This window comes from Astatotilapia calliptera, chromosome 22, assembly GCF_900246225.1.
Source record: "Astatotilapia calliptera chromosome 22, fAstCal1.2, whole genome shotgun sequence".
NCBI classification, from domain to species: domain Eukaryota; kingdom Metazoa; phylum Chordata; class Actinopteri; order Cichliformes; family Cichlidae; genus Astatotilapia; species Astatotilapia calliptera.
The window spans coordinates 9,897,654-9,924,666 of NC_039322.1; the positions used below are offsets into that span (position 1 = coordinate 9,897,654).

The 27,013-nt window shown below is 40.3% G+C and overlaps 1 protein-coding gene across 2 annotated transcripts in view; it reads left to right on the forward strand.

Annotated features, from left to right (window-relative positions):
- The first annotated feature begins 2,468 nt into the window (after window positions 1-2,468).
- Window positions 2,469-27,013, forward strand: part of sdc2 (syndecan 2) — a 41,933-nt gene continuing 17,388 nt past the window's right edge. Inside the window, exon 1 of one of the 2 annotated variants that reach the window (XM_026157023.1) lies at window positions 2,469-2,954. In XM_026157023.1, the coding sequence (XP_026012808.1) occupies window positions 2,895-2,954 (60 nt within the window). In that variant the 5' untranslated portion in view covers window positions 2,469-2,894. Of the gene's footprint in view, window positions 2,955-21,983; window positions 22,017-27,013 lie in introns of those variants that run through there. The other variant, XM_026157024.1, reaches the window with a different exon arrangement.

A 27,013-nucleotide genomic window follows, 5' to 3' on the forward strand; every position in this document is an offset into this window, starting at 1 on the left:
GTTCACATAGAAAAATAAAGCAAGTCGACCTCAGCGTGTTCATAATTCAAACTGGGCGATATGTAAAATTATGCATGCTCCACACCAAGATTTTTTTATTTATTTTAGGTCTTTGAAGGCTTTCCTTCAGTTGACTTTGTCATTTATGGGTCCTTGTGCTGTTGGAAACAAGACTCACAATCATGTGAACTAGTGCCACACACACACACACACACACCACCCTAGCCAGGCTTGGAAGCAGAAGGGGCTTTGCCTTTGCCCTAATTGGCTGTGTAATCTGGGACACCAGGAGTAGACTTAAGCCCTGTGAGGATAGGAAAGAGAGCCTGGGAAGCATTAGGACGGGGGATGGGTCGCAGGATATAGTTTTAATTTCAAAAATTTTGAAGTGTATTTGATTTCTGCCCAAGTGCCTTTGACACAATTCAGTTTTCTTGCTTGTTTTTATTCAGGTCACAGAGGATGAATGATCTGAAGACAGGCACAGGGAAAACTGTAAAGGTCACATGCTACTCTTGTTCTTCTTTGGCTACCGTCTTTCCCCCCTGATGATTAATATCACTTTCCCTCTCTGTCTCCTCCCTTGTTCCTTTTGCCTTCCTCCTCCTCTAGATCGGTGTGGCTAATAACAGGCAAACTGACAGATACTTGACAGGGTGAAACCTGTCTTGTCTGTTAATGCTTCTTGCTCACTGGCCTGGATTAATAATCAGAGGTGTTAAACTGGCTCGGGAGTACTGACAACAACTTAAGTTAAACTAAAAAGGCTGTTCATCAAAATGTAATCTGAGGAATATTTTTACTTACTTTGTGTGTAAAATTTGCTGTTTAATGACAGTCAAACTATTTGGAGATAAAACAAGTAAAGGTTTTTCATTAACATTTCTGATATAAAGAATTAAATCCCAGTATGCTTCATGATGCTTTTCTCTTTAGAAAAGCATAATAAAGCCTAATTTAGTTCATGTAAACCATCACATGACCATTCCTAGAATTTAATTGTGCCCCTGAAACCTAAAGCCAATTTTCCAAAACACAAGGAAAAAAAGAATAATTAATCTACTGACTGTACACTCTCAACTCAGCACAGGGTAGTGAAATTAATTTTAATTCCATGCAAACAGCTGGAAATAGTTTGGTTTTAAATGACACTTCCTTCCACAAAATATTCTGGTGAATTATTTATGTTAGTGAGCAATTTGGAGGAAATGGTGCTTATGTTACTGCAAAAGTACAAAACCATCTTCTTTCTACCTTGATTTTCCTTCAGCAACTTCTCCCAACCCCTCAAAAAAAGAAGGGGTGATTGCTTGCAACTTTCTTTCATGCACCAACAAGCAGAGTGCCACTTGTGTCAGGTGGAAAGTGGAACAGCGTGTTGAAGCTCTCCATCTCAAAGGCTTCTTTTTGATATGCTCCAGCTCTGATTTTTACCACCCTTTGTACAAAAGTGTCTGCCACTGATTGAAATGTAATTAAAACATACCACATTTGTCTAATAGCCTTTCAATAACGCTCAGGGAATCTTTCAAAGAAAGGTTTCCTTGGAATTTAGTTTTGTGCCCGTGCTTTGTGCCTCAAATGGCATTTTATTTCAGTATTTTATTTTGTTTTAATAAGATTAGATGAGGGAGGAAAAAGCACTTAGTCTTGTGAATCTGAAGATGTCAGGATGTGTGTGTGTTGCCTCAGAGGCATGAGCTGATGATTTGCAAACATGAAGAATTCACTAGAAAAAACACAACCAGTGATGGTGCAATACTCTACCAAGAACTACCTAACACTTAAAGACTTACCAGAACCAGGAACCACTCGACATACTTAATAAATCTGCGAACAAAGAAGAAAAAAGGTGCAATGAAGGTGAAAGCAAACGTAGTTTTTCTGAATCAGAAGTTAAATGTTCAGCCTTGGTTTTCATCACAAACTGCAGAACTGCAGATTTAAGCCTCTAGAGAAAGTTGTCAACTTATACCAACAGGGGGAGACTTTGCCCATAGCATTATTTCCACCCATATTGTGAGCGTGTTTCTAACGGGGTGCTTTGCGCTTTATTCACATAAAGCCTGTTTACTGATACAAAAATACAGCTGCAGAAGCTAATCAAACGCGTTGGTAGAAATGCTGCACGACAAACTCGAGGTTTGATTGTAAATTGGCGCAGTTGCTGAATTAAACTGTGTAATCCTCATTACGGTGCAATTAAGGATTGTTACGCAGACAAGGAGATAAATGGCTCATTTAGCCGAGCCTTTTTATCCTCGTGCAGAATTGTTATCCGACCTCCCGGGTTGAAATAATAGACAATAGTAAACTAATTAAAATAAAGACTTACTGTACACCAATAAAACTACACGAGCGATTTGTTGTGAGTGTCGTTACTGCCTTGTTTTTGGTCGCTCGCTCGCAAGTTCTCTCTGCGTCTCGCGGTGACTCGGTCGAAAGGAGCGCACGCACTCACCGGAGCGCCGGTAGCGACGTGCTCGCGCTTCTACACTTTGCCCCTTTCTTATTTTGAGCGAGCGCTCGCGCGGAGGGAGAGAGAGCGAGCGAGGTGTCTCGTGCAGATTCCATTGACACACACCGGAGCGCGGAGGACCTCGCTGTTAAACCGTGCGCATTTGTACGGTTACATACATTTAGTCAGATTTTACACAGCAGAAAAAAGAGAGAAAGAAAAAAAAGAAGTGCCCGGGGTGAGGGGAGGAGGAATAATCAAAACGCAACACGTATCCGGTGGGATCCCACTCCTGAGAGAGAGAGAGAGAGAGAGAGAGAGAGAGAGAAGCGGCAGGAGTTGGGTGCAAGGAAAACGAGAGGGAGAAAGAAGAAGAGTGGGGAAACATTTGACATTTCGTTTGCCACAACGCGTTTTTAACTCTCACAGAGGAATTATGAGGAACGTTTGGATAATTTTCACCCTCGGGCTGGTTGTTTTCCTCGCCGGGGAAACGGTAAGTTTTTTGGGGGGGGTTTGGAAAGCAAACTTAAACTACTGAGCATTGAGTTGGGCTGTGAAGGGGGGCGAGGAAGGCGACTTGGGTCCACGTAGAGACAACTCGCTGCTGTTTGTAGCTGTTAGAGGAATCCCGTCAAAGCATTATTTTTTTTTCCAAGCAAAAAAAAAAAAAGTCTTTAATTTCACGGCAAATAACGAGAAGGGTTCTCTAGAATGATAAATCGTTGTCAGCTAATCTATCCAGCTACAATAAAGGTACTGCTGCCCCTGTGCTCAAGTATTCACTTCTTTTAGATTTAAACCTGCCTTCGTTCTTATTTACCCAGAGGTGCTCGGCTTTAGTCTTCCATACTTTAAATGCCGTTATACGAGCAAAGTTAGGCTGGAACGAGGGGTCACTAAACTGGCTACGAGGTGCTCTGTGCAGCTGTATTGCAGTGATTTCACGAGAATCTCTTAATCCCCATGGAGACAACTGTGCAGATTCATGCCCACATTAGTAGTAGTGCAAATGTCATCATGACTGGAGAATTCTGTTACCCCCCCCTCTCCCTTCATTTTGATGACAAGAATCATCTTAATGATGCTTAAAAAAATCTCTGAAGTTTCCCTTATCTCTTCCCAGTTTCAGGCTAGAGTAAGTCTCCTAACTGAGTGGGCATCGCCCTGTAAATTGGCTGGGTTGTTGGAATGACAGATTTTGGCACTTTTATGTGCAGCCTCTGTCATTATTGTCCCCTCCTGTTGTTTCTCTGTGGGTTGTGACTTGTCGCCTGGCACAGTGCCTCCTCCACTGTTAGAACCACTTGTCTAATTAGCTGATTCAGTCACTGTTGTTTTAATGACTCATTGTTTTACATGATGTCACCTCCAGAGTACTTTTTTTTCACATTTTTTTTATTTTAATGTTTTCTGTGTCTGCAAGAAACCGTATGAGTCTTCACTGTACTTTGACTATAGGATGCTAAGTTTTGTAAAGGTCCTCAAAATTTCAGTACAAGAGACAATTATACTCAGAGGTTTCTATTATAGACCTATAATGAAATTTTTGCTACATTTTAGATTCATATGAATAAAATATAATATCTGGCAAAACTTTTAAATCTTCATCAACTATTCATACACGCAGGCACACGCAGACTTTAACCTGATCATTACTGGCCTCCCTTTATCAGTGTCCCCTAAAGGCCTTGATGGAAATTGACACGTGACATTGATTCTCAGTATTGGCACCGATGTTGACAAGTGGTTGATAACCTGCTTCAGGCACATCTGTCTGTGTGTTAATTACCCCACTACATCACAGAGGTATGTTGTAACACTTAGAGGCTTTTGAAATTTTAATGATAAAACTAACTGCTCCTGGCTTCAGAGAAGGAATTATATCACCACAGAGCAAGAGACAGGACTCTTTGTTACCCTGCAGTTCTAGGCGCCACTAGTGCCTCTTTTACTTATCGTGTTTTGGTTTGCTTTCCTGCTCACCAGCTTGCTTGCTGAGTAATTCTTTTACAGCAATCTCACATGTGAGGTCCTTGCACATGCTAATGAAAAGACGGGTTTTGCCAAACCGTGCTTGCGTGCGGTCGTCATATCTCTCAAAGATGATGTACTTAGTGTGGAGCTGCAGCGGTCTGATTGTTTCCCCTCTCATTTTTTCAAGGTCTGGAATCTTTGAGTTGTCATGTCGATCGGTTGGTCAATACGCTCTCATCCGAACAAATTGGTCAGACAATCCCTGGGGTTACTTTGATAAGGAGAAAAGCTCTACATCAATAGCCTTCCAGGATTAACCCATTATCTTTAGAGCAGGCTACCTGTGGAAACAGGGTGTTTGTGCCTTTTAACATGACCTAAACATTTACTTCAAGTCAATCAAAGTGTAGGCGGCATGATCGTAACAGAGCTGATTAGTGGCGAGTTTGCATGTTAACTTGTTTGCTTTCAGGTGTTCTGTGTTACATGCTTGAGTAACCTTTGAGTGTGAGCATGCCAGAATTGGCGTATTTCAATAAGTTTGGTCTAAAAATAGTCTCGTAACAGCGGGCACATCCTGCAACAGCTTCAGGGCACTACCATATGCCAGTAGAAGGTGGATGTAAACCCTCTGTCTCTCTTTTAGATTTAGCTCATCTAGAGTTAACATGCAATTGTTTTTTCGTTTAGGTTTTTTGGTTCCCTTACAACTAGAGAAAGCTCAATTTCAGTCAGCCAGGATTGTCTTTATCAGCTGACGACCACTACAACCTTACCCTTTGTCACGCCTCTGCTTCCAAGTACTTCTGTGAACAAGGAGGATGAGTTTGAGTGAAGCTAGGCTATATATCCTCAGCCCACCCTGCTGTGTTTTGGTGCACACCACTCACCAGATGTTGTGGTGTGTAATTTGTGTCATGTTTTGGTGGGAAGCGGGGGTGTTGTTCACCTCCCTTTACATCTGTGATTTATGGGTGGTGGGGTGGGGGGGCTTCTGAGTACTGTCTCGTTCTCAGAAGGAATGACTTCAGAGGAAGGCTGGATATTGTGTGAGCCTCTCTTCCAAGGACAGTAGAGGAAAAACTAGAGTGTGATGGGAAAGAAAATTGAAGGATTAAGGAGACAGAGCTACAGTGAATGGTCCGGTTCAAATTCACAGTATTTTGTAGCCATTGAATGGAAGATTTGACAGTTTTTATTTTTTTTCCTGGACATTTGTTGTAGACTTGCCCCATTCATGAAGATGATCTGGGGTGAAAGCTGTATCGTCTCAAAAGGGCAAGTGAGGCTGGATCCTATCCTCAAACAGACAAAAAGACACACCAAGCCTGAGCCTTAAGAATATTTCAAGGTTGAGAAGGGCAATGCAACAAATACAAAACTAAAGATGAAGCCTTTGATGGCTTTTTCAGGGAGGGGAGAAGGTGCTGACTCTCTACTGAAAAGGATATGTCATCTAGGTCCCGCAGCTGTATTCAAGATTCATTAAATGACTAAAATGACTGTTTTGTATCTGCTGCTTTGGTGGTAATTAAAGCAAAAACACAAATGTTAACTGACCTTCCTCTCAACTTAAGTTTTTTTTTTCCAGACAACCTCAAACTACCAGAAAGATACAAATACACTCACACACATTATTCTTTCCTCGACCAAGAGCAAATAACTGACACTGTTATTACCTTGTGATTAGATTTATATGAAGCTTATGTTAATCTTGAAAACGCATTTCTTTCATATTTCATTCTCTTCGCTCTTAATGTTTTCTTTTTTTTTTCGTTCTATCCAATGCAACTGAACTGAATGTGTTGCTTTTCTTTTCTTTTTCTTTTTTTTTTGCACAGCACAAGGCTTTCAGGGCCTGAATGAGGTGTGTACACTCGAAATTTCTCTCCATTCACCATTGTTAACAGCAACAAGCTTCTTTTTTTTTAAGCACTTCATTTCCAGTAGTCTTCATGATGAATAAGTAAAATGCCTGTCTGCAATGCATGGGCAAAATATTTCTCTTATTCAATCGCTACTCAATCCAGAAGAGAATACTATTAAAGGAGAGGACCAGCAGGGAAATGCGAGAACAGAAATGTCCAAATAAGGAGGGCATTAAAAGGTAGATAAAGCCAGTATTGAGAATAAAAATGAACACGTACAAGCAGGAGCCAGATGCTGTGCTGCTGCTGCAGCTTATCCTGCTGTATATTTAATGATGCTCTTTTATTTTGCATCAGTGTAGAATTCCTCAGTCTTAAATAATAACCAGCTCACAGGGAACTGCTTGCGTTTTGTCCGGCAGGTTTTTTTTTTAAAAGCAGGGTGGGGGGCATGGACTTCTTATTTTTCTCATTAATCTGCCATTGACACACATGGGAGCGCAGAGTTTCTGAGCGCTGCAGAACATCCTACGTCCTCGCTAGTGTCTGACCCTTCAGGGGGCGCATTCACTCAGTCCCTGTCTGCCAAGCATTATGCAATCGCTAATGGACTCTACAGGAGGCAGGGGCTGCAAGACCACTGAAAGCACAACGCCACCCCCACCCCCCACCACCCTTTTCCCTGAATCCATCTGTGTCCATGCATGAACTGTTGTTTTGTCACCATGCTGGCGCACAAGCACGAGTAGATAAACACACATGGTCTCTTGCCTCCCCCTTGTTGTTTCTTTGGGTCCCTCTTCCACATTGCTCCCCTCTTGCCACATCTCTGCCTGCGCGGTCAAGATGCTGTATGTCATTACCACTGTGTCTCAGAGTGGGCTGAGAACACTGTCAGCATATTCCCTCTCAGGCAGATGGAGAGAAATGAAGGAAAATAATATATATTCTTTTTTTGTCATCGAAGATGGACTCATTCCCCCCCCCCCCCCCCCTTCTTTCCCTTTCCTTAAGGTGTGAGAGCTTGTATTGAATTTGCTAACATCTGCAGAACGTATGTGTTTGAAGCAAGCTGCCTCCCTCCCTCCTCTCTCCTCCCCTCCTCTCCCTTGTTGATGAGTTGGAAGAGGCCTTTGCTTTGGCAGCGCCTTGTGCATACTAGTAGAGACTCACAAATAGTCAAACTGTGTTTAATGGGCATGTTTGTATGACCCTGTTTTTGCCTTTTTACATCCATGTGTGTGCGTGTATATGCAAGTTTATAACCACATGTTTAAAATACACAGTCATCCCAGCCACCAGAGCATGGGGAAAACACATTAAGGTGACATGGCTACTGCAGAAATCAGTGACAGTAGTGCTAGTTTGTGTTGGGACACAGCCTATCTGGAGCCACGGCACTGAACAAAACCTTTTGCACGCACATGTCGCGATCTTTTTTGAAAATATTTAGACACAGCAAATCAGGAACATAACCCCCCTCTCCTCACCACCACCCGTGTTCCCACCCTTTTTCTTCCCATTTTTCTTCGGTTTAATTAGCTTAGCAAATGGAAACTTCCTTGGCAGGACCGTGGTTGAGGGGATTGTGGCTCTGACGAAGAGAAATGGGGGGGAAAACCCTGTCAGGACGTCTGTTTTCTTCCTTTCTTTTTTTTTTTAATTGCCTGTTGCTTTACAGTTTAAGTCAGTAGAAGGAAAAACAAAGAGAGATCAAAGAAAAGGAGTTTAACCCCATCTCTCTCTGTCGTTTTCCGCCAAGATAGCCAGCCTTGTGAGGTGTGCAAAGTGTCTTGTGCGGGGCTTGAACCATGTGGTGCAACAGTGTGCATATATGTATATATGTATATATATGTATATATGTATATATATATATATATATATATATATATGTGTATATGTGTATATGTATATGTGTATATGTGTATATGTATATGTGTATATATATGTATATATGTGTATATATATGTATATATATATATATGTATATATATATATTAGTATTGGCAACTGCTTAGGGAATATGTGTCTTTCCCTTCCCACTGTTGCCAAAGTGCTTGCTCATAGGGGGTCATATGATTGTTGGGTTTTTCTCTGTATCTATTATTGTACGATCTACTGTGCTAAAGCGACTGTTATTGCGATTTGGTGCTATATAAACAGAATAGAACTGAATTGAATACATGCTTTTATAGGTTGCAAGAAGTTTTGTACCAAAAGTAATTGTTTTGATAGTAAGCAGATTGCCCCAGTTACCCATAGTTTGCATGGATGATGCCATCTTATCTGCAGAAACTCATCATTTACTGTCTGAGCTGTAGTGCTGCATGAAAAATTGTGACATAAACTGGGAAATGAAAATTTGGTGAGTAGTTTGCAAAGTCAGGGTCTTCCATGTAAACTGCAATTGACTGCAGGAAATTACTAGTGAGCAAGACAATTGTAAGTAGGTTTTTGTTGCAGTACCATATGCTTTTTGCAACCAGTTTCATATTAGCAACTGTCACTGACCTCCAGCAACCACTTGCCAACTGGTTAGGTTAGGGGTTAGTCTTTTCCCTACAGCTGGTGGTTGCCAGATGGTCGCAGACGGGTGTCTGTGTTTGTGTAATTGAGGCCTTAGGTGATATTTTGAGATTGCAATGATATTCAGGTGGTTGTTAAACATAAGTATCTGTTGAAATCAAGAGTGTTCATAGAGGACAAAGCATAGAAAAATGAACAGGATTTATACATTATGCTGTTCCTGTTACTATAATTTGGGAATTCGGACATTCGACGGCCTACCCTTTGACTTTATTTAAAATAAAGGCTTTGCCTTTTAAGTTGTATTAAATATCATTAGTTTAGATTGTGGTCAGTTCAGGTTTTGGTGGCTGGCTCGTTAAATAATGAAATGAAATCAAATGCAGCTTGTGACGCTGTCTTGCCTCACTTTGTTCTGGTATATGGACAAATATGTTCCATGTGTACACTATCCAAATATGGTGGATATATGAAGCCATGACGTCAGCTAGATTTTTTCCATCTAACTCCGAAGATTGCTATGGAAAACAGCACGGCACATTTAACACATCTGTGCTCACTCATATTTACGAGCACGCTTTATCGTTTCAAAAAGACTCCAAATTGATATCTGCACTGGCATTTTTCCAAACAGAAACATTTCTGCTTTAATGTCTGGTGTTTCCATTATTTCCCTCCTCTTGAGTCAAAAGAGCTCTGAATGAGCTAAAGCATGTAAATTATGCTTTCTATGCAGGGTGTATTACCCACCACAAATTAAACTCCATGCAATCACTTAATTTAGAGCTGTTTTCATACGAAAACGGTGAGATTCCAAAGAGTATTTGGGGAAGTTGATGAGCTGGGGAAGGGAATTCATTAGTGAACTCCCCACACAGCACACAACACTTCCTTCCTTTAAATGCAGGCCAGTGTGTTATCAAAGCTCAATTTAGTGAAAAGCAGTGACTTTAAAGGCTCCAATTAAGTGCTCATGAATATTCATAATTGAGATGAGTTTGCCATTATAACATGTCAACAAAAAAAAAGGAAATCTTCCTTCTTGTCTCTGTGTGGGTAGTCTAAGTAAACTGCTGAATGCTTCCAGCTTTCAATAATTTCCTTATGAGCACATAACCTGTAATTTAATGTTAGGGCTTTTTTCCATAGGGCTATGGCTTAAAAATGTCTCCAGTATTCCATATTTTTGGCAACAGAAAAACATTTTAGTTTTCAGTAGTGGTTTTCAAATAATTCCAGCTTAATTTCAAAGGTAATAGTTACTGATGATTTTGCTGAAGTTTCATTAATTTGATTTGAAGGAATTCTGATGTCAACACCCCAGATCTGTATCCTGAGTTGCTCTTGGAACCGTGGCAGACATCCGATGAAAGTCTAAACTCTGACCACATTAGCCATCCAGTTGAGACAGTGACTCATATTGTAAGACTGCATGAGCTAACAGTGGTTCAAAAGAGGGAAAATATGTAAAGGGACATTGCTATCTACTAATAAAATATATAAATAGTAGTTTTTAGACACAGTCGCACACAAACACGTATACAGTGTACACTTACTAGTCACTTTATTAGGAACACCTTACTTAATTTTGTTCTTAATTTCTTTTCTTTTTTGTTTTGTTTTTTGTTTTTTTTGTTAGTGTACTGCAATAAAAAGCAGCATCTCTTAGGGTGGTAGTTACTGAGAAGTATATTTACACCAATTCAGAAGCAAAATGTTTCAGAAGAATTAGGGTAAATTTAAAAGTCAGGGGAGTTCTGCAATGAGTTCTAAACTCACTGTCCTACTTCTCATGCAAAATCCTGCAGTAAAACAGTTAAATATTTAGCTTCTCTGACAATGCTTGAGTTTCAGAAGCATAATATGAATAGCAGCTAGATATATATACCAAGCAAGATTGCTTTTTCCTTTCTGCAACTCTCGGACTACAAATGGCCATAACAGGATGGTAGCTGATTTTAAAATGTGTTGTCAGAATTGCAGAAATGAGAAAGAAAGAATAGATGTGGTTTTATCACACGTGAGTGTAAATGAGAAGTGGTGTATGAAGAGACAGTCACAAAACTTGACTGGTGTGAAATGGTAATTGAAGTGGAGGAGCCACTTAAGCTTTTAATGCGTTTGTAGCTTCCCTTACAAAAGCATCTCTGTCTGATGTATAAGCATGTGTGAGATCTCATTGTCGTTGTGCCTGGTGTGATTCCAGTCCCGCAAGATGGTCTCTAGTTTTTCAACAGAAATGGAAAATGAATAACTTATAGCAGGCATGACTTAATGAGGCAAAACATGTGCAAACTATTACAGTTGCATAGAAGAAATTGACTTGCCTGCACAGTTGGCATCTTGATCAACATCTTGCCTGCTGTTTTGAACTCCACATTGGAATTTTCCACATTGTTTTGCATTTTGATACTGTCAGTGTTATTTAAATAAAAGTAAGATTTGCCCACACAATAACTGTGCAGCCCGAGCCTTATCACGCCACAGACCATCTCTCTGCCATGTTTGTTAACATGATCAAAGGGAACTAATGTGGCAAATCTACCAGGCGAGTTAATCTTTTCTAATTCATTCTGTTAACAGCCATCTGTGTTCTCGGCACCAACTGTAAACCCTATCAGCAGCGTTCAGCTCCCCGGCAGTCAGTGCTGAGGGATTGGGTTCATTATTCAGGCCAGAGAGGTTTCAGACCTGGGAAGCCATGTCATATGGAAACCATTTTTGATTTTGAAATGCAAGTATCACTGACTGCTGGCATGTGTGGGGTTTTTTGTTAGGTTTTTTTGCAGGGTGACCCTTTTGATGGGTGGAAATTTTCAGGAAGAGGTATCTAGATAAACAGAGCCTGGCAGTCAGAATGTGTCATGTCGGCAGTTGGGTACACAGCTGACTCTTTGACCCGTTTACTGGAAATCTACTTGTGCACTGCTGACTACGTTTAGATCGGAGACATTGCCATACTTTTGAAAAACAAAAGTGAATGCTCCGCAAATTAATATTAATCTCAAAACAAATGATGTCTGTTTGTTTTTTGTCTTGTTTTCAATGTCCTCATTCTGTCTTCTTCTTTCACCCATCCTCTTTGCCTATTTGGCTTTCTATTTTCAAACGCCACCCCCCAAAAAACCAGCCAAGGTCACAGCTTCACTTGTAATCCATATGATTTTCATGCTATGGTTAAACCCATTTTCATGGTGTAATGAAGGCCGGCAGGGTGCAAAGCTTGATTACTTTGATGATGATAATTTGTTTAATCAAGTGATTGGGTGGCTGAGTGGAATGGCTGCATGACCGCTACCCTCCACTCTCAGCAGGAAATGCTGGAGCCTCCCAGTTTTACTATGCTTTCACTGTAGGGGGTTTCAGATTCACCACAATAAATGAAATAGTGGATCTGAGGAGACAGTTTTTTACTGGCAAACCATGCAGCTCCAAAACTCATAACTCTTTGGCTAGCTTGTGCGATTTTGGACCAGTACTTATGCTATTGAAAAAATTAGCTTGTTAGTCAAGAAGATGATTACAGAGGCTGTGAAAATAAGTACAGTATAATGTCAGCTTTGGCTCCATAGGGATTTTTCTCGGGTTTAAGAATCTCTCAGCTTGAGCTCGGCAAGCCTGTGTTACAAGCTACAGGAGTGGAGAGGAAGGTCTAACAAAACATCTCTGTTGAATTGCACCGTGAGAAGAAAACTCTGATTATTAGGCTCAGCATCAGTAGGGTTGACTTTAAACTTTCTAAGTTGAGGCAGAATCTGTGTCTTATTAGTATTACTAGAATAATACCATACCTCAAAACAGTTTCATTGTTAGTGAGATGAAAAGTCTCTTTTACACTTGTGGCCAATGCTTAATAAGGAATAATTATCACCTCTATCATAAAAAGAGCAAATGACAAGTTGCTGTAATTTTATGTGACTAATCGTGGCTGCATCAGCTCTTTCCTTCATCTTTTATAGCATTAACTGTGGAGCATCATGCTCTTTTTGATGAACTCGAGTGGTCTTGCCACATGTGTATATGGCAGACAGAGCTGCCTCCACATTTACTGCATCAGCTCTGAAGAAGCTATTGAAGATAGCCGTTTGAAGATGATTAGCAGCTTCTGCTTTTGTTTAGTGTGGTTGCACTTCATGTGTGACTCGGTAACCACAAAACGCCTTATGACTTTTTTCTTTTTTAGAGCTACAGTGCTAAAACTGTGCAACACATCTGTTGCCTTGTGGTGGGGTTTTTTGATAATGGAAGCTTTTTAGTGTGCCACCACAACCTCTCCCAGCTTTCATGGCATATCTTTGTTTTTATTTGATCAATCTTTAAAGTTTCTCATGCCGTACGATTTATTCGAGCTTATGGCTTCATCTTATTGCATTGTTTTTCCTGACTCCCCTAAGACTTGGGAGAAAAGCTGTCTTTAAACTCATCTTTTGACTTTTCTTAACCACATAATGATTCTTTTGAGACCCTAGTAGCCAGCCATCAATAAGGAAGTTGAACCTGGAGCACCGGGTGGAGAGCCAGTTGGCCAGTCATCTCGGGACCTTCCAGGATCATTTCCCGAACCGTAGTTTTAAGAAACCACTCATTCTTGAAGAATTACAGCACGGAGAATGAATTGGGGCGAAAAGCACAAGAGCAAAGGTTTGGCAGACACATTGAAAGCCATTTTTAGCTACAGGAATTTTGGTTGTGATTTCTGTCCTGCATCCAAAAGAAGGAGAACAAAAATCTCTGTCTTCTGTTATTTGGCTTTGTAATTGTGTGTTCTTTCAGACAAAAGTGTGTTTCCCATCTTGATAAATTGGCACTCTTTCAAAGTCTCAGCTTATTCTTTCACATACTCATTAAATATTGAAAATGCAGCTTAGCTGCATTGGCGGCAGAACTGGGACTATTTTGGGTGCCAGAATTCAATTATTTACATAGGACAGGAACATGAATAAGAATTTCATTTCCAATGACAAGCAAGGCCAGAAACTTTTAAAAAAATGTCACAAAAATATACCAAAGAAAAACAGCATTTGATATAGACAGCCCACCCGTGAGTAGGAACTTCTTTTTATTCAACATAATATAAAAATCGCACAGTCCTCACCTAAAAGACTTTCCAGTGAGAGGCTAATCAAAACTGAAGTGTAACCCACCTCGCAGGATGCAGAATGACTCGAGTCACTCTTTCATATTTCTAAGCTCTCTCTTTGTTGTTTGGCTGATAAGAGAAAAATGCATCGCACATACAGCAGCTGGCCGACATATGTAAAACATGGAAGCATTTTTCCTTTTGTTGTGGATCGGTTTGTTTCAACTTGCACAGGAACTGAGCGGATGGTGATGTGCCGTCTCTGTCAAACTTCACTCGAATGCACACAGACGTACATTATAAATGACTTCCTCTTTGAGAGATTAGCATGATTTTGTTTTTTTCGTAACACAGCATATGCCATAATATTTAACTGGAGGCTTACCTCTTCCTGTAAAGCTTTAAGCAACTAGCATTTGTTTGTTATCTATTTACAGCATTTTGAATGAATGGATTAGTCCACAAAAGTAAAAAGAAAAGGGAAATTTTGAGGACTTCTTATTTTTTCTATCATAATGTAGTATGAGATGTATAGAGGAAAGAAAACATGAAATCTAAATCCTGAGGAAGTTGGAACCACTTAAAGTTTAAGGTTTTTTGCTTATTAGTGAGTCCAATAAACCAATTTTTCAAAGTGATAGGATAATTAAACATTTCGAAGAACTAATTAAATATAAACTAATTGTTTTAGCTTTACATGAGAGCTGTTTGGCTTTACTCTGACTTGAGAGCAAATTAAACTGGCGTTAACGCCAGTTTAATGTGACTCTAAGTAGTTGTGAGTGTGGTGGTGCTTGCATGCCAAGTGCAAGTGTTCAACACAGTTAAAAGGTCCCTAATCTTTAGCCTGTGCTTCTTGAACCTTGGGTGACTTTCTAACACTGCTTATCCATACAGGTAACTGTGTGATGGCGGTGAAGTAAACAGTGTTTTTTACCAACACGGGACACCTGAGTATAGATATACATGCACCACCTAATTAAGTCACCTATAGTATTGCTAAACAATTGTACCGAGGTTTGCTAAAAATATTGAATATGGCATATTTGGAAATATTTAAAGGTTTTATATTGATGGAGAGTAGAAAAAGAAGATTGTGGTATCGGACCATAAGCTGAGCCTGGAAAGCTGTTCAGCTCACCCACCCATAATTAGACAGTGTCATTAATGTGCAATTACATGAGTCATGCGTAGTCCACGCTGGAGCTAGTCTCTGTTGTGCTGGAGCCCACTTTGTGCCACCTTCTTTTTTGGTTCCATCTGTGATTGCCATCTTGCCCGTCTTTGTTGAGAGATGTCCTGCCAAGAAAACACTTTTCAGATGTCTTCTTCTGTTGACCTACTTTCAGGATGTCTTTTAATGAAGGCTTAAATGTGCTATTATATCCCCCGCAACTCTTGACTTCAGAACTCTTATCAGAGCCTACATTTCTTCAAACTGACATGGCTCAGAATCCCTTCCAGTACATTAATTGAAGCCTGTGTCTTCAGATCTGGATGTGTCTTCCTTTTTTTTTTCTTTTTTTTTTTTCATCAAGTGAATTAAAGGGAAGAATTTTGTGGCCATTATTTATCATTTATTCTAGCCCGTGACAACACATTACAACCCAACTTGGCTTTAGTGTAACCGTATCGCTCGACTAGAAGAAAGCTCAACACGTCAAATAACATATGGAGAAACCATAAAGGTTTTGATAATATGTGCTGCTAATTTGCTGAATCACACTTTTCTTTTATCCGGAACATAAGAGGAGGATTTCCGTTTCTGAACAGACAGTTTTATAAAGCTTACATTAACCTGCTTGAGTACATTTGCATCATCATATGACCTGGTGACCCAGACTTGATTAGGACCAAAAGATAAAACCCTTTTGGCATTATGTGTGTGTTTGTGTATGTAGGTTAAATCCTGAGTATCCTGAAAACATAAAATGCAATTTAATCGATGATGACTCACGTCCAGACAAACTGGCCGAATGACTGCACTGTAGGCGATGGCACTTTGAACTCTGAGACATGAGAGCTGCCTGGTTGCATGCACTGAGCATCAGTCATCACGCCGTACCTGCTGTTTCTCAGGCTCTGAAAAGTTTACACCTGAGTTTTATTATTTTTGCGGAAGCTGGCAGAGATCTGACAGGCATCAAGCTGTCAGATGTTTGTTGCTTTTTTAGCGAGGGCAAGATGGAGAGCAGGCAGACACAAGAGAAAATGAATTGGGAAGCGACAGAGAAATGTCTTGTTAAAACTTTAGAGAAGTGATTCTGTGCAACATTGAGAACCAGACTTCAGTCAAGATTCACCATAGTAGTGGAACAAAATAGCTTATTTCTCATGAAATGTATACTTTAGCAAAGATTTAAAGTGTTAAGTGAAAGTTTACAATTATATACAATTTTTCTTTTTCACACCTTTAATAACATTTTCTTAATTAACCTTTCCACTAGCGTTGCAGTGAAATTTTCATACATTTCGCTCTATTTTTTTCTTAATACCCGTCTACAACTTGACTGACAGACTCAAAACTTGTGTTCCTGCATGCCAACAGTAACAATGTGTGCACACACCATTACACATCCAAACACACTCACTGCTGCTCAGGATTAGCCCTGTATAATGGGATCAGAGATCACCACCTGCCACTCCTCTCCCGTCATTTCATCCTGCCTCTGCTCGTCCACTGTTTATCCATCACTTTAATCGTTACTGCCCCCTTTCTCTTTCACATTTGCTTTCTGATGGTTTTAATGTGGTGACATCTTTCATTAACCTTCCTAACCATCTGTGCTTCCTACCAGTCTTTAAATAGCTGCCACATTATTCCTGCTAGAAGTGATAGTGTGAAGGATTTATCGTTATCAATTCTTTTTTACCTCTACGCAATTTTCCAATCTATTCTCCTCGCACCCATGCACCCATGCCTCTCCTTTATCACTCCAATCATTTGATCAGGGGTTTCCTCCCCCTTGCCCTGTAGTCCTGTGGCTTGTTGACTCCCTTGAGTCCAAATCCTCTTAAGGAAAAGGCTTGGATGGGAATTCAATTGCTGCACCACAAGGATTGAACCAGATCAGCCAACAAAGCGACAAAACCATTCTCCTTTCTCTTCCCCTTCCTTGCATGCCTCTGCCTCATCTCTCACTCTTTTTTTTTTTCTTCCTCTGGCTATAATCTTAGGTGATAAAGGCCTATTTGTCGGTGCTGACAGCAGTTACAGGATTGTCTTTCTGACAGGAGTGTGGAGGCTCATTTTTTCCGCTGCCTGCAAAAATAGCCATACGTATCAAAAGGAATGGGAAATATGTTATTTTATTCTAAACTTTGGTTGTCTGAACTGTCAGTCTGATTTAGTTTGTGTGGTCTGGAAGAAATGGGTCAAACTTTGACCCCCGTAGTTCTCGAGAGAGTTTTCACATTGTGGTGTTAATGATCTGGTAGTGAAGAGCTCAGGATTCAAACTGGTTTTGTTACCGCAAAGACACAACTTCAAAAAACTAACTGAAATAGTAGTGAACTTATGCATATGCATGCACGCAGTTTCTTTTGCATGTACTCTTATGTTAGACCAGAAGGTGCAGCCACATCGTGGGGGCTAAATATACAACAACTCCAAAGACACACCAGCCTTTAAAAGGGTGTGTTAATGGAAACCATGCCATTCTGTTGAAAAAGTGACAGAGAAAAGCAGACCGTGTGAGGTGTGACAGATGTGTTCACTGACATGAAGCCCTATAGGACTGTTGATGGCTTTGACCGCTAACAGCAGAAACCTCTCACAGTCGATCTATTCCCCCAAAAAGAGACTTTTTTTTTTTTTCCCCCTGCAGGTTTTGAACTGGAATGTTTTTTTTTGGGTTTTTTTTAAATATCCAGTTTCCTAAAAATGATTGATTAAATAGCCTCTCTTGCAAGGAAAAAACTGCTTGAATGTGCAATGCCATTACTGAGCTGAAAGTGAATCGCTTCTGCAACTTGATTGGAGTAAGACAAGTTGATTAGCTTAGCTGCAAGTCTGCAGCACATGGTCAGTGATTAATTACACTGACCCCCTCTCAAGCCTGGAAGCATGTACATGCCATTGTTTTAAAGATTAAGGACATTGAGTTTAAAACCCTTAGCTGTGTGCCTTTATGTTAGGCATAATGTGCATGCCAGAGGTATAGCAGCTAATAGGAGAGTGAAGATAAGATGTCAAAGTGCAAAAAATATATATATTTTTTCCCCATCAGATTGAGCTCTTTTCAGCATGTAATTCACACAAAAAGCATTTGGCAATACTTGAACAACTGCCCAGCTCAAGAACAAAGAGTCCATGTACAAAGAATGCTAAAGCATCATGGAACAAGTGCACACACATACACAAAGCCTAATTATAGTGATAGGGTTCAAACAAAACGCATTCCAGTAGTCTGTGAGTCAGTGGTGCAGAACACAGAGCTCTGGCTGCCCCAGTGTGTCTCTCAGGTGATTATGATTCTCGTTGTGTATGTATTCTGTTTAGAGAGTATCACACACTTGACTACTATTTGACTCATCTAGCAGAAGCAGCACCTGTGTTAGCACTGGAATGGCTGATATTGTAGGCTTGCTGCAGCTTGAAAGACCGCATTCATCCCTTTCCAGTGAGCTGACTGACAGACCGACTACCTGCTGGAAGAAATGAGTGTATGTACAGTATACGCGTTGGTTGAAAGAAAGATTGAAGGCCATGCATGTGCACACTGCATGAAGAGGTCGTTGAAAGGGTCAAAGCAACTCTGATTATGGCATGGACTTTGAATGTGCTGAATCCATATATGACAAAATGAAATAGCTGCCTGGCTCAGTTTCAACATTTATTTCCTTTTACATTTTGCACCTGTGTAGAAGGTTTGGATAGTTGCATTTTAATCATATAAACTCGTGTTTTCTCATCTGTATATGCTCATTTGATTTCATAATACTTCACCTTTCATCAGGGAAGAATTGGTATGAAAGCGTAGCAGGGTTTTTCCACCTCAATTCACTAAGCTGTACTGAATTTATTTAGATGCTACACTGCCAGGTCAAGACGTTGCGTCTAGGTGGCTAAGTTTGTTTAATCTAGTCTGTCTGTGGATGTCTGCACAACCAAATGTATTTAATTATTTAACAGTGTAATGTTCCTAAAGAAGAGAGCCGAGGGTTAAATGCATTGCAGTCGGACACAATGAAAGAAAAGAAATAAGTGATTACTTTCAGGGTATATTAAGATCCTTAAAAAAAAATCTGACTTAGCTTCGAATGCTAGAGACATTCAGTACAGCTGCAGCTCATACAGGAGTTCATTTTCATTGAAACTGGATGAATAGTTTAGTGGCCAGCTGAAAATTACTCACCTACCCCAATTTAAGCAACTTTTGCTAAAATTCAGCGGTAATTATGTATTTTTGGTTGAGTCTATTTTATGAAAACTAGACTCAACCAACAATTGTGTTGTTTGAGTTTTCAGTGTACTGTGTTCATCCAAAATTGGAAAAATGTATGTATTTTGGCTGTAGACCAACTTGTCCAACAATGGATATGCGACACTTCAAAAGTATATATATGCCTGTGTGTTCTTGTGTATATCAAAGGCATTGTACTGACGGTGTGTTTTTTCCTGTGGCACAGGTGTGTGTGTGTGTGTCTGCGTGTATGTACATGCACAGCCGAGATTTATAGCAAACAGCCTGATATATCTCAGCTTGGGAACAATTGAGAAGCTTTTGAAGTTCTTATTGTTGTTGGCAAATGCAACTCCATTTACCTATGACTATAAGTAAAATATAATTCGATTCATCTGTCACTTTGTGTGATACTCACTCACTTTAAATGTTGTGGTAGTCAGCCCACTTTGAGAATTAACTTTATTTTGTTTCATTAAACAGTTAAAGTTCAGTTTGTTGAGCTTGAGATCAGTGTCTCCAGTTTAGTCAACAAGTCGTAAATCTGGTGAGATCATAAAAGGATCGTTCTGGCAGCATGTTACACCAGCAATAATTAATTTTTCTTGCATAGACTGCTGATCATTTGTCAGAATGGAGATGGAGTGGTACGATATCAAATAGCAGAAGTGCAAAATTGTGCATCAGTGAAACATTGCTGACGGCAAAGAGGTGGGGTTTCTACAGAATTTTCTTCATAGCTATAGCTACACTTTTATTTATCCACCCGATCATTTAGTACAGGGTGATAACGAAATCAGCAATGATGCTTAAACATCTTAGTCTCTAATACTACTCTCAATATGAAAAGGGATGCTGCAATCAGCTACGTTTAGTATTGATTTAAATGTCTGTTATTTGTGTAATTGTGTAGTCAGTGACTATCACACTGCTTGAGTTTCAGCGAAAGATTGCAGTTATTGTGTATAATTTAAGCAACTTGTGTAAATCTAGCTGTGATAATGCACACTTGAAGGCATGCAAACATGGACTTCTATCAGAAGCGATATGTTAACATCACCTTCTGTATATATTTCTGTTATCCAGATCGTAAAACATCACTAAGATGAAGCAGAACGGTGTGTTAAAGTGTTGAGATATTTACTCATGCTTACCCTGCATGGGGGCAAAAAATTTTTTTAATTTGGTGTAATTTGTCTAGATGAGGCAGTCTGAAGATGAGGCTATCTTGTTTTTTGTTCTCCACCATAAAGTCTAAATTTCCTCTCAGTAATAGATCATCACATAGACTGTGACAGCACTGAGCAGCTCCTTCAGTGGGAGACTGCGGCACCCACGGTGTGGGACGGAGAGATTTCGCAGGTCTTTCCTCCCCACTGCTGTCAGACTCCATAATAAAGACTTTAACTGATCAAGCACACACATCCATACATATGCAATAATACTAAGTGCAATAATCCTTTCTGTCATCGTTGTATTTTTACTCAGTTGTATATAGTATTTGTATTTGTATTCTATTTTTATCTTATTGTATATTTATTTTATTTTATTCTACTGTATATAGTATTTTATTTTATTCTATTCTGTACAGTTGTGTACTGTATTTATTCTTATTGTATTCTAATTTTTGCCTCATAACTTTTGCACTGTCCACTTCCTGCTGTGACAAAACAAATTTCCCACGTGTGGGACTAATAAAGGTTATCTTATCTTATCTTATCACTGAGGTGGAAAAAAACCCCAACAACGATTGTTTCTGATGGCTGGAGGGGCCTGACTAATTCAGTTATATGTGTGTGATGTTTTGTACTTTTACTGTAGGACTCGATTGAATGAGAAACCTAACGTTAAAAAAAACATTTTTTTTCCTCTAGATCATATCTAAATAAAAGCATCTATCCAGAGGCTGAGGCATTTATAGCTTTTAGTGGATGTTAATATTTAACTGTTGATTTTTATTCCCTCTCGCTTTTACAACTGTAAGGGACATTGATTGATAGCAGTGTTAAGTATTTTGACATACACAGTGAGAACCTGCCTCTGTGTGTATGTGCTGCATGTATTTATGTATTAACTAGGTGGTCCCAAATTTCCCACCTATTATTTCTAGCTACCCACCCTGACGTAGCAGGCTAGGACCGGTCTTGACCCGCCTTCTCCAAGGTGTATAAATCCCTGCTCTGAGAAGCGTTTAAAGGGGAAATTCCCCACCAATTTCAAAATATTAATTTCAGGCCATGTTCATAGAAATTTATGTTTACAACAGTACAGTGAACTGTCTTTAATTGTCATGTTTTCCTAATCAAAATTCCAGTATCCAGCCATATTTAATTTGGAGTGATAGAAACCAGACAGTAAGCAGCAAGTTCTCACATTTGAGAGATTGATGCACTTTTTTTTCTTCTGAAATTATTAGTCAGTTGATGAAACATTTCGTGTCAAGCAGCTAATCAAATAATGAACTACTTGTTCATGCACTAATAAGAATTCGGTGTGTTCTCGCTGATAAAGGAAGATAATACAATTCATTATTCTGACAGTGTATGCAACACATCACATGAAGCACATGAAGTCCAAAAATAATTGTGAAAATATTTTCCACCGTCCAGCCTGTCCTCTGAACAGGCTAATCCAAAGACATGTGATAAAGAGAGACCTGTTTTCAGTCTTGCTTTCCTTTACAGATGGTGTTGGCACAGTCTGTAAGTATTCCTCTTTCCCAGCTTTCCCACCGTGTTGTCTCTTGGCTGCTGACAGCATCCGAACACAGAACTGCTTCAGTTCAGGACCGCATGGTACTCAACCACAGCACGTATGCCTGCATCAAGAGAGCAGGAAATCTTTTGACATAGAGAGGTAGTTAAAAACTGCGTGTGCTTAAGTAGGGGTGAATGTATGCACATGTTCTTGCCCACTGAGGTGAGCATTACATACCACAGCTGAAAGATGGGAGCTTTTACAGGAAATGAGGAGGGGGGGAAGAGTTATGCATGTTCTATATTGTACTTCCTCTAATATGCACTGCAGCTCCAGGGAGAACACACGCCAAGTTAGCAACATAACTATTAATTTCCTGCTCATGCATAGACAAAAGGCTTATGTCTCATATAGTGTGCACCTGTGCCCTAAAAGTTAAGCTAAGTGAGAATTAATGCGGTGCAGGTGAAAGACTGCACCGATACAGGGCCCTGGTGCCGGATAGGTTTCATGTTGTTTTGGGAGCGAGTGAATAGAAGAGAGTTACTGAGACCTTTCAGAGACAATAGGGTTTTGTCATAATGCTTATGCTTCTCCCCAGGATATACTGCAGGCTTAGGTTATTTTGAAAGGTTGACCCAAAAGCCAAAGGTGTCCATTAAGTGAATGTAGAAACTACTTCAGTAAAATGATTCCTCTCGCTTAGTGGATCTGTGTGTTTCTGTTAATGACTGACGCTATTGCTTTTACCTGGGGATTTTTTTTCTTCTTCTCCAGTCCTGCAGTCTGCTCTGAGGGACAGTCATACAAGCCTACAGTTTTGGTCCTTTAAAGTCCTTGGATTACAGCTGAAAAAGCAACTGACTACCACAAAATGAAGGAAGAGAACTAAAAAAATATCATGGTATTAAAGCCAAAACAGCCATTGTGGGCGCATCTCGATCAATTAGAAGATTAGTTATGTGACGTAAGGATGCTTTAAAACTTAACAGAGGAAGCTAATCTGCCCCATTTAGTTTATAAGTGAGTAGTTTTGGAATATGAACAGCTTAAAAATCAGACTGACCAAGTAATCGTCTTCCCTTTCAGTAGACGGTTGAAGTGTTGGTAAAACTTTATTTTCTACTCTTGTTAAACACATGGAGTCTCTCTTACAGCAGTTCACCGTTGTGTACACATGGCTCAGCTCCATTTTAAGAGCCTTTAAGTGGCTTGAGCCTCTGATATGTGGTGTTCATGTTATGGGCTGTGCAATCACTTCCAGCTAAATGGAGAAACTCCGGATTGTTCACATGGTGCTGATTAGTGGTTTTTGGGTTACTATCTTTCAGATAGAGAATATGAAACCTGTTTTATATAATGCACTTAAAATACCCTCGCTTACTCCATTTGCTCTTTTCGCTGCTGAACGCAAGATTATTTCAGAAGCTTCATATTTCTCTCCAGTCTGAAGGGAGCAGGGCTGTTCTGCCGAAGCAAATCTTACAGTTTCACCGTTTCTCTGCACAAGAGATGACTAGAAGGTAAAACTCATTTTCCAGTGCGTAGAGTTTCATAGTTGACAAAGAATCTAGACTTTCCCGTGCATATCAGAGGCCATTTACCGGAGTGGAGAATTTTCCCCAATTCCCACCCGGTGGCCATATAAGCACGGGAGTTATAGTAGAGAAGGAGTGATTCAGTCAAGGGAGAGCAGCAGTGCTCACTCGGCCTGGGAATCTGCAAAGCTCCTTCTTGTCCAAAAGGCAGTGAAGAAGAAAAAAAAAAAAGCCAGTTACGGTCCATGAGCGTGGATACCACAGCACTGAGGTATTTCTAAATAGAGCCATGTTGAAGCCACATGAGCTCCACATTGTTCCCCTCATTATAAGTTGTGGAAAGCGCAGAGGGGCAAATTTCACAGTGAGAAGGTTTACATTAACTTTACATTAAATGTGATCACTGCTCCAAGAGAAGCCAGTTGACAGGATCAGACAGCCTTTAATTACAGTGCTGAAATATTTAGCGGTCTGAGATGAAGTAACTCGGCTGTAATGTGTGCACAGCACGTGAGAGAATCAATATTCTTACACTGATGCAGCCACAGAGACCCATAATTGCAACACTTCAGTGAGCAGTCACTTTTTAAAATACGCTGATTTCTCACAATTTTAGGGGATTGGACTGTGTTTCATATTAGTGGTGGGGTTCTTTCATCTTTTTTTTTGGGGGGGGGGGACTATGAAATTGACTTTCTTCCTGTTGGGAATACTGGGTAGGAAATCAGACTCACTCCAAACAGAGGTGCATGTGGCTTTGGTTCAAAAGCAGCATGTTATTGTAGGTAGGAGCCCACGTGTGCAGTTTGCATGGTACGAGCTAGAGTAATAAACTCTGGCAGCTGTGTTTGAAAGTAGCAATTAAATCCCTGCTGCCAGAAGGTGTTCATTGTTAGTGGGAGTTGTCGGAATGAACTTTGACTCGCTTTTGTTTGTTCTCGAAGAAACATGGCAGCCCTTCAAGGCTTCAGTTAGGCAAGATGGTGGCTCTAGCTAAAATAAATGGCATACAAAAGGCAACAGGCATAAAACTGACATGATGCTAATGAGTAGCTGGTGTCATCAGTTTAGTTTAGCATATTAAGAGGCCTCAAACGAAAGTGAAAAAAGTAATTTTTGAGCTGATGATGATGCTTTCTGGGGACATGATCACTGATGTTTTTCACCTACAAATTCTAATGATATTCCAGTCAATAGATTTTAAGTTTTACGCTAAAAATACCACACAGTGTATGTTGCCATCATCACTAGGTTTCATTTTCTTGGTAACAGTAATGTCCGTATATAATTCTACAGTAAGGTATAAGCTCTTTCACTGGACTTTGACATACACGTCACTAGCATGTCCATAAAAATCACCTAATTCAACATTTCACATCCTGTTCGTCAAGAAAAATCCCTCCAAAAGCAGGCAGTTTTAATCTGAGATACCCTCTCTGTAGGCAGAAAATGTTCTCACTGTGCAGCGAAGAGTTACAGTAGCTATTCTGTCGTATTTCAGAAATCAGTGTGTTTGCTGAGCAGCAGAGGCTGAGGAAGTCAGGCGACACCTGCATGGAGCAGCAGCACTCGCAGAATGACTGCCTCGTTCGATTGTTCCGCAGTTCAGAGCCATTTCCTTAATCTTTTATAGGGACATAAAGTTGTAGAAGGCTGCGCTCATCCTTTTTAATGGTAGTATGCAAGAAAGGGTACAGTATGAAGAGTGGAAGGGCAGCTCATATTTTTTGCAACCCTTTGAGCCTCTCATCCTGAACTTCACAGAATAGCTTTTGAAGATATTCAAGCCCACTTAGTAAGGATACCTCTTGAGTTCTTACACACAGGTCTGTACTCACTTGAAAAAATAAGCAAGTAAAAAATCTTTTCAAACATTACAAACTTGTATTGTGATGAATGATTATTTCATGCATTGCAAATGTGTGATTCATTAATGAGATGTCAAATGTTTTTGAGTCTCTGGTGCAAAGAAATGAGCAATTCTTTGGGCAAAGAAGTCTGTGTTAGTAAGTTATTCTTTGGTGTTTGTCGTTATGCTATGATTTGGTCAGCAGTAGAATAAAATAAAATAAAAATCTTTTAATTGCATTTAGCAGTGGGTTTTAGTTGTTGGAAGGCCGTGATCTTTCCCACAGTGCATCATAGAGCGAACATCCCTGGTAGCTTGACTTGGAAACCATTCTCGCTCCAGCCACCCATCTTATGGGGGCGGGGGGAAGGCGGGGCTTGAGCCCCATGGAATGTACTGTATGCCTTTCTGTGTCAGACAGTTGTTTGTTTTGGAATGGGAGACGATGTGAATCTGAGCCCGATGCACCCACATGCTGTCCTTGTGCTCAGGTTGTTGAGGGTGGGGGCCTTTCACCTACAAGGGCAATGTGATCTCATCCTTCAGGGGCAGTGAGACATTTAAATGCAGGGGAGGGAGGGAGGGAGGGGGTTGGGAACAGCAGCAAGTATTTTTTCCGAGATGTCAAATTCATCAAATTTATTTTCTGCTTACCAAAAAAATCTCTTAAATATTCTAGGCACATTGGAAGGAATAATTTTGAGCGATTTAAAGGTCAAAATGGCAATATAGGCAGCATTTTGATGTCTCTCATACATACAACTGTAATCTTCAGTTACTAGATCAAAAGTGGATGCTTATGTCATTACGTGATGAGGCAACTCATAGAGAAGTTGATGCGAAAACTCCATAAATGTCAACTCCAGACTGTTGCTCTCTTTCTTATTTCCTCTCTGTCGGCCTCACTCCCACCCACACATGCTCTCACACACATGCTCACAGCGACTGTAACCCACCGCAACTCAGCTGGAATAGCTCCAGACCTTTAGGGCTCAGAGAGAGTTTGATTTGTGTTGACTTCCTGCAGGAACTCCCCCTCTCCTCAGCCCACAGCTCAAAGACTATCAATTAGTTCCTTATTATGATCCCTGGGAGGGCAATAAAAGTTAGAGTGGGTTCAAAAGAGCACAAAGGCAGGCAGGCAGACAGACACATGCCACCCCCCCCCACCCCCCACCCCCCACCCCCACGCACATGTGCGCGCGCACACACACACTCTTAACCTTTTTTGACCAGTCAGTGTTAGAGGTACAGTTGGACATCCTCACTGGCAGTCCTGTGGGTGGCTGTTACTGCCTCTCCTTCCTATTTACATTTTCCAAACAATGCTCACCGCCCACATACATGACTCACAGAGACCTGTTTTCTGTCCATCTTTGCTGTCAGCTTGTTAAACCTTCAGCAGGTGTTTGTGGGACCAGTGTGATGTTTGGATGTGTTGTGCTATTGGGGGAACATATATCATTTGCTTTGAGTATTTGAAACAGTAGCTCAAGGTAACTGGTGGTAGAGGTGAGAGGTGTATTTGAGGTTAAAAAAGAATAAATAAGCATAATAATTTATTGCTAGTTATCACACTAAAGCTGCATTTTGTGTGTTGTTGTTTTTTCTGATT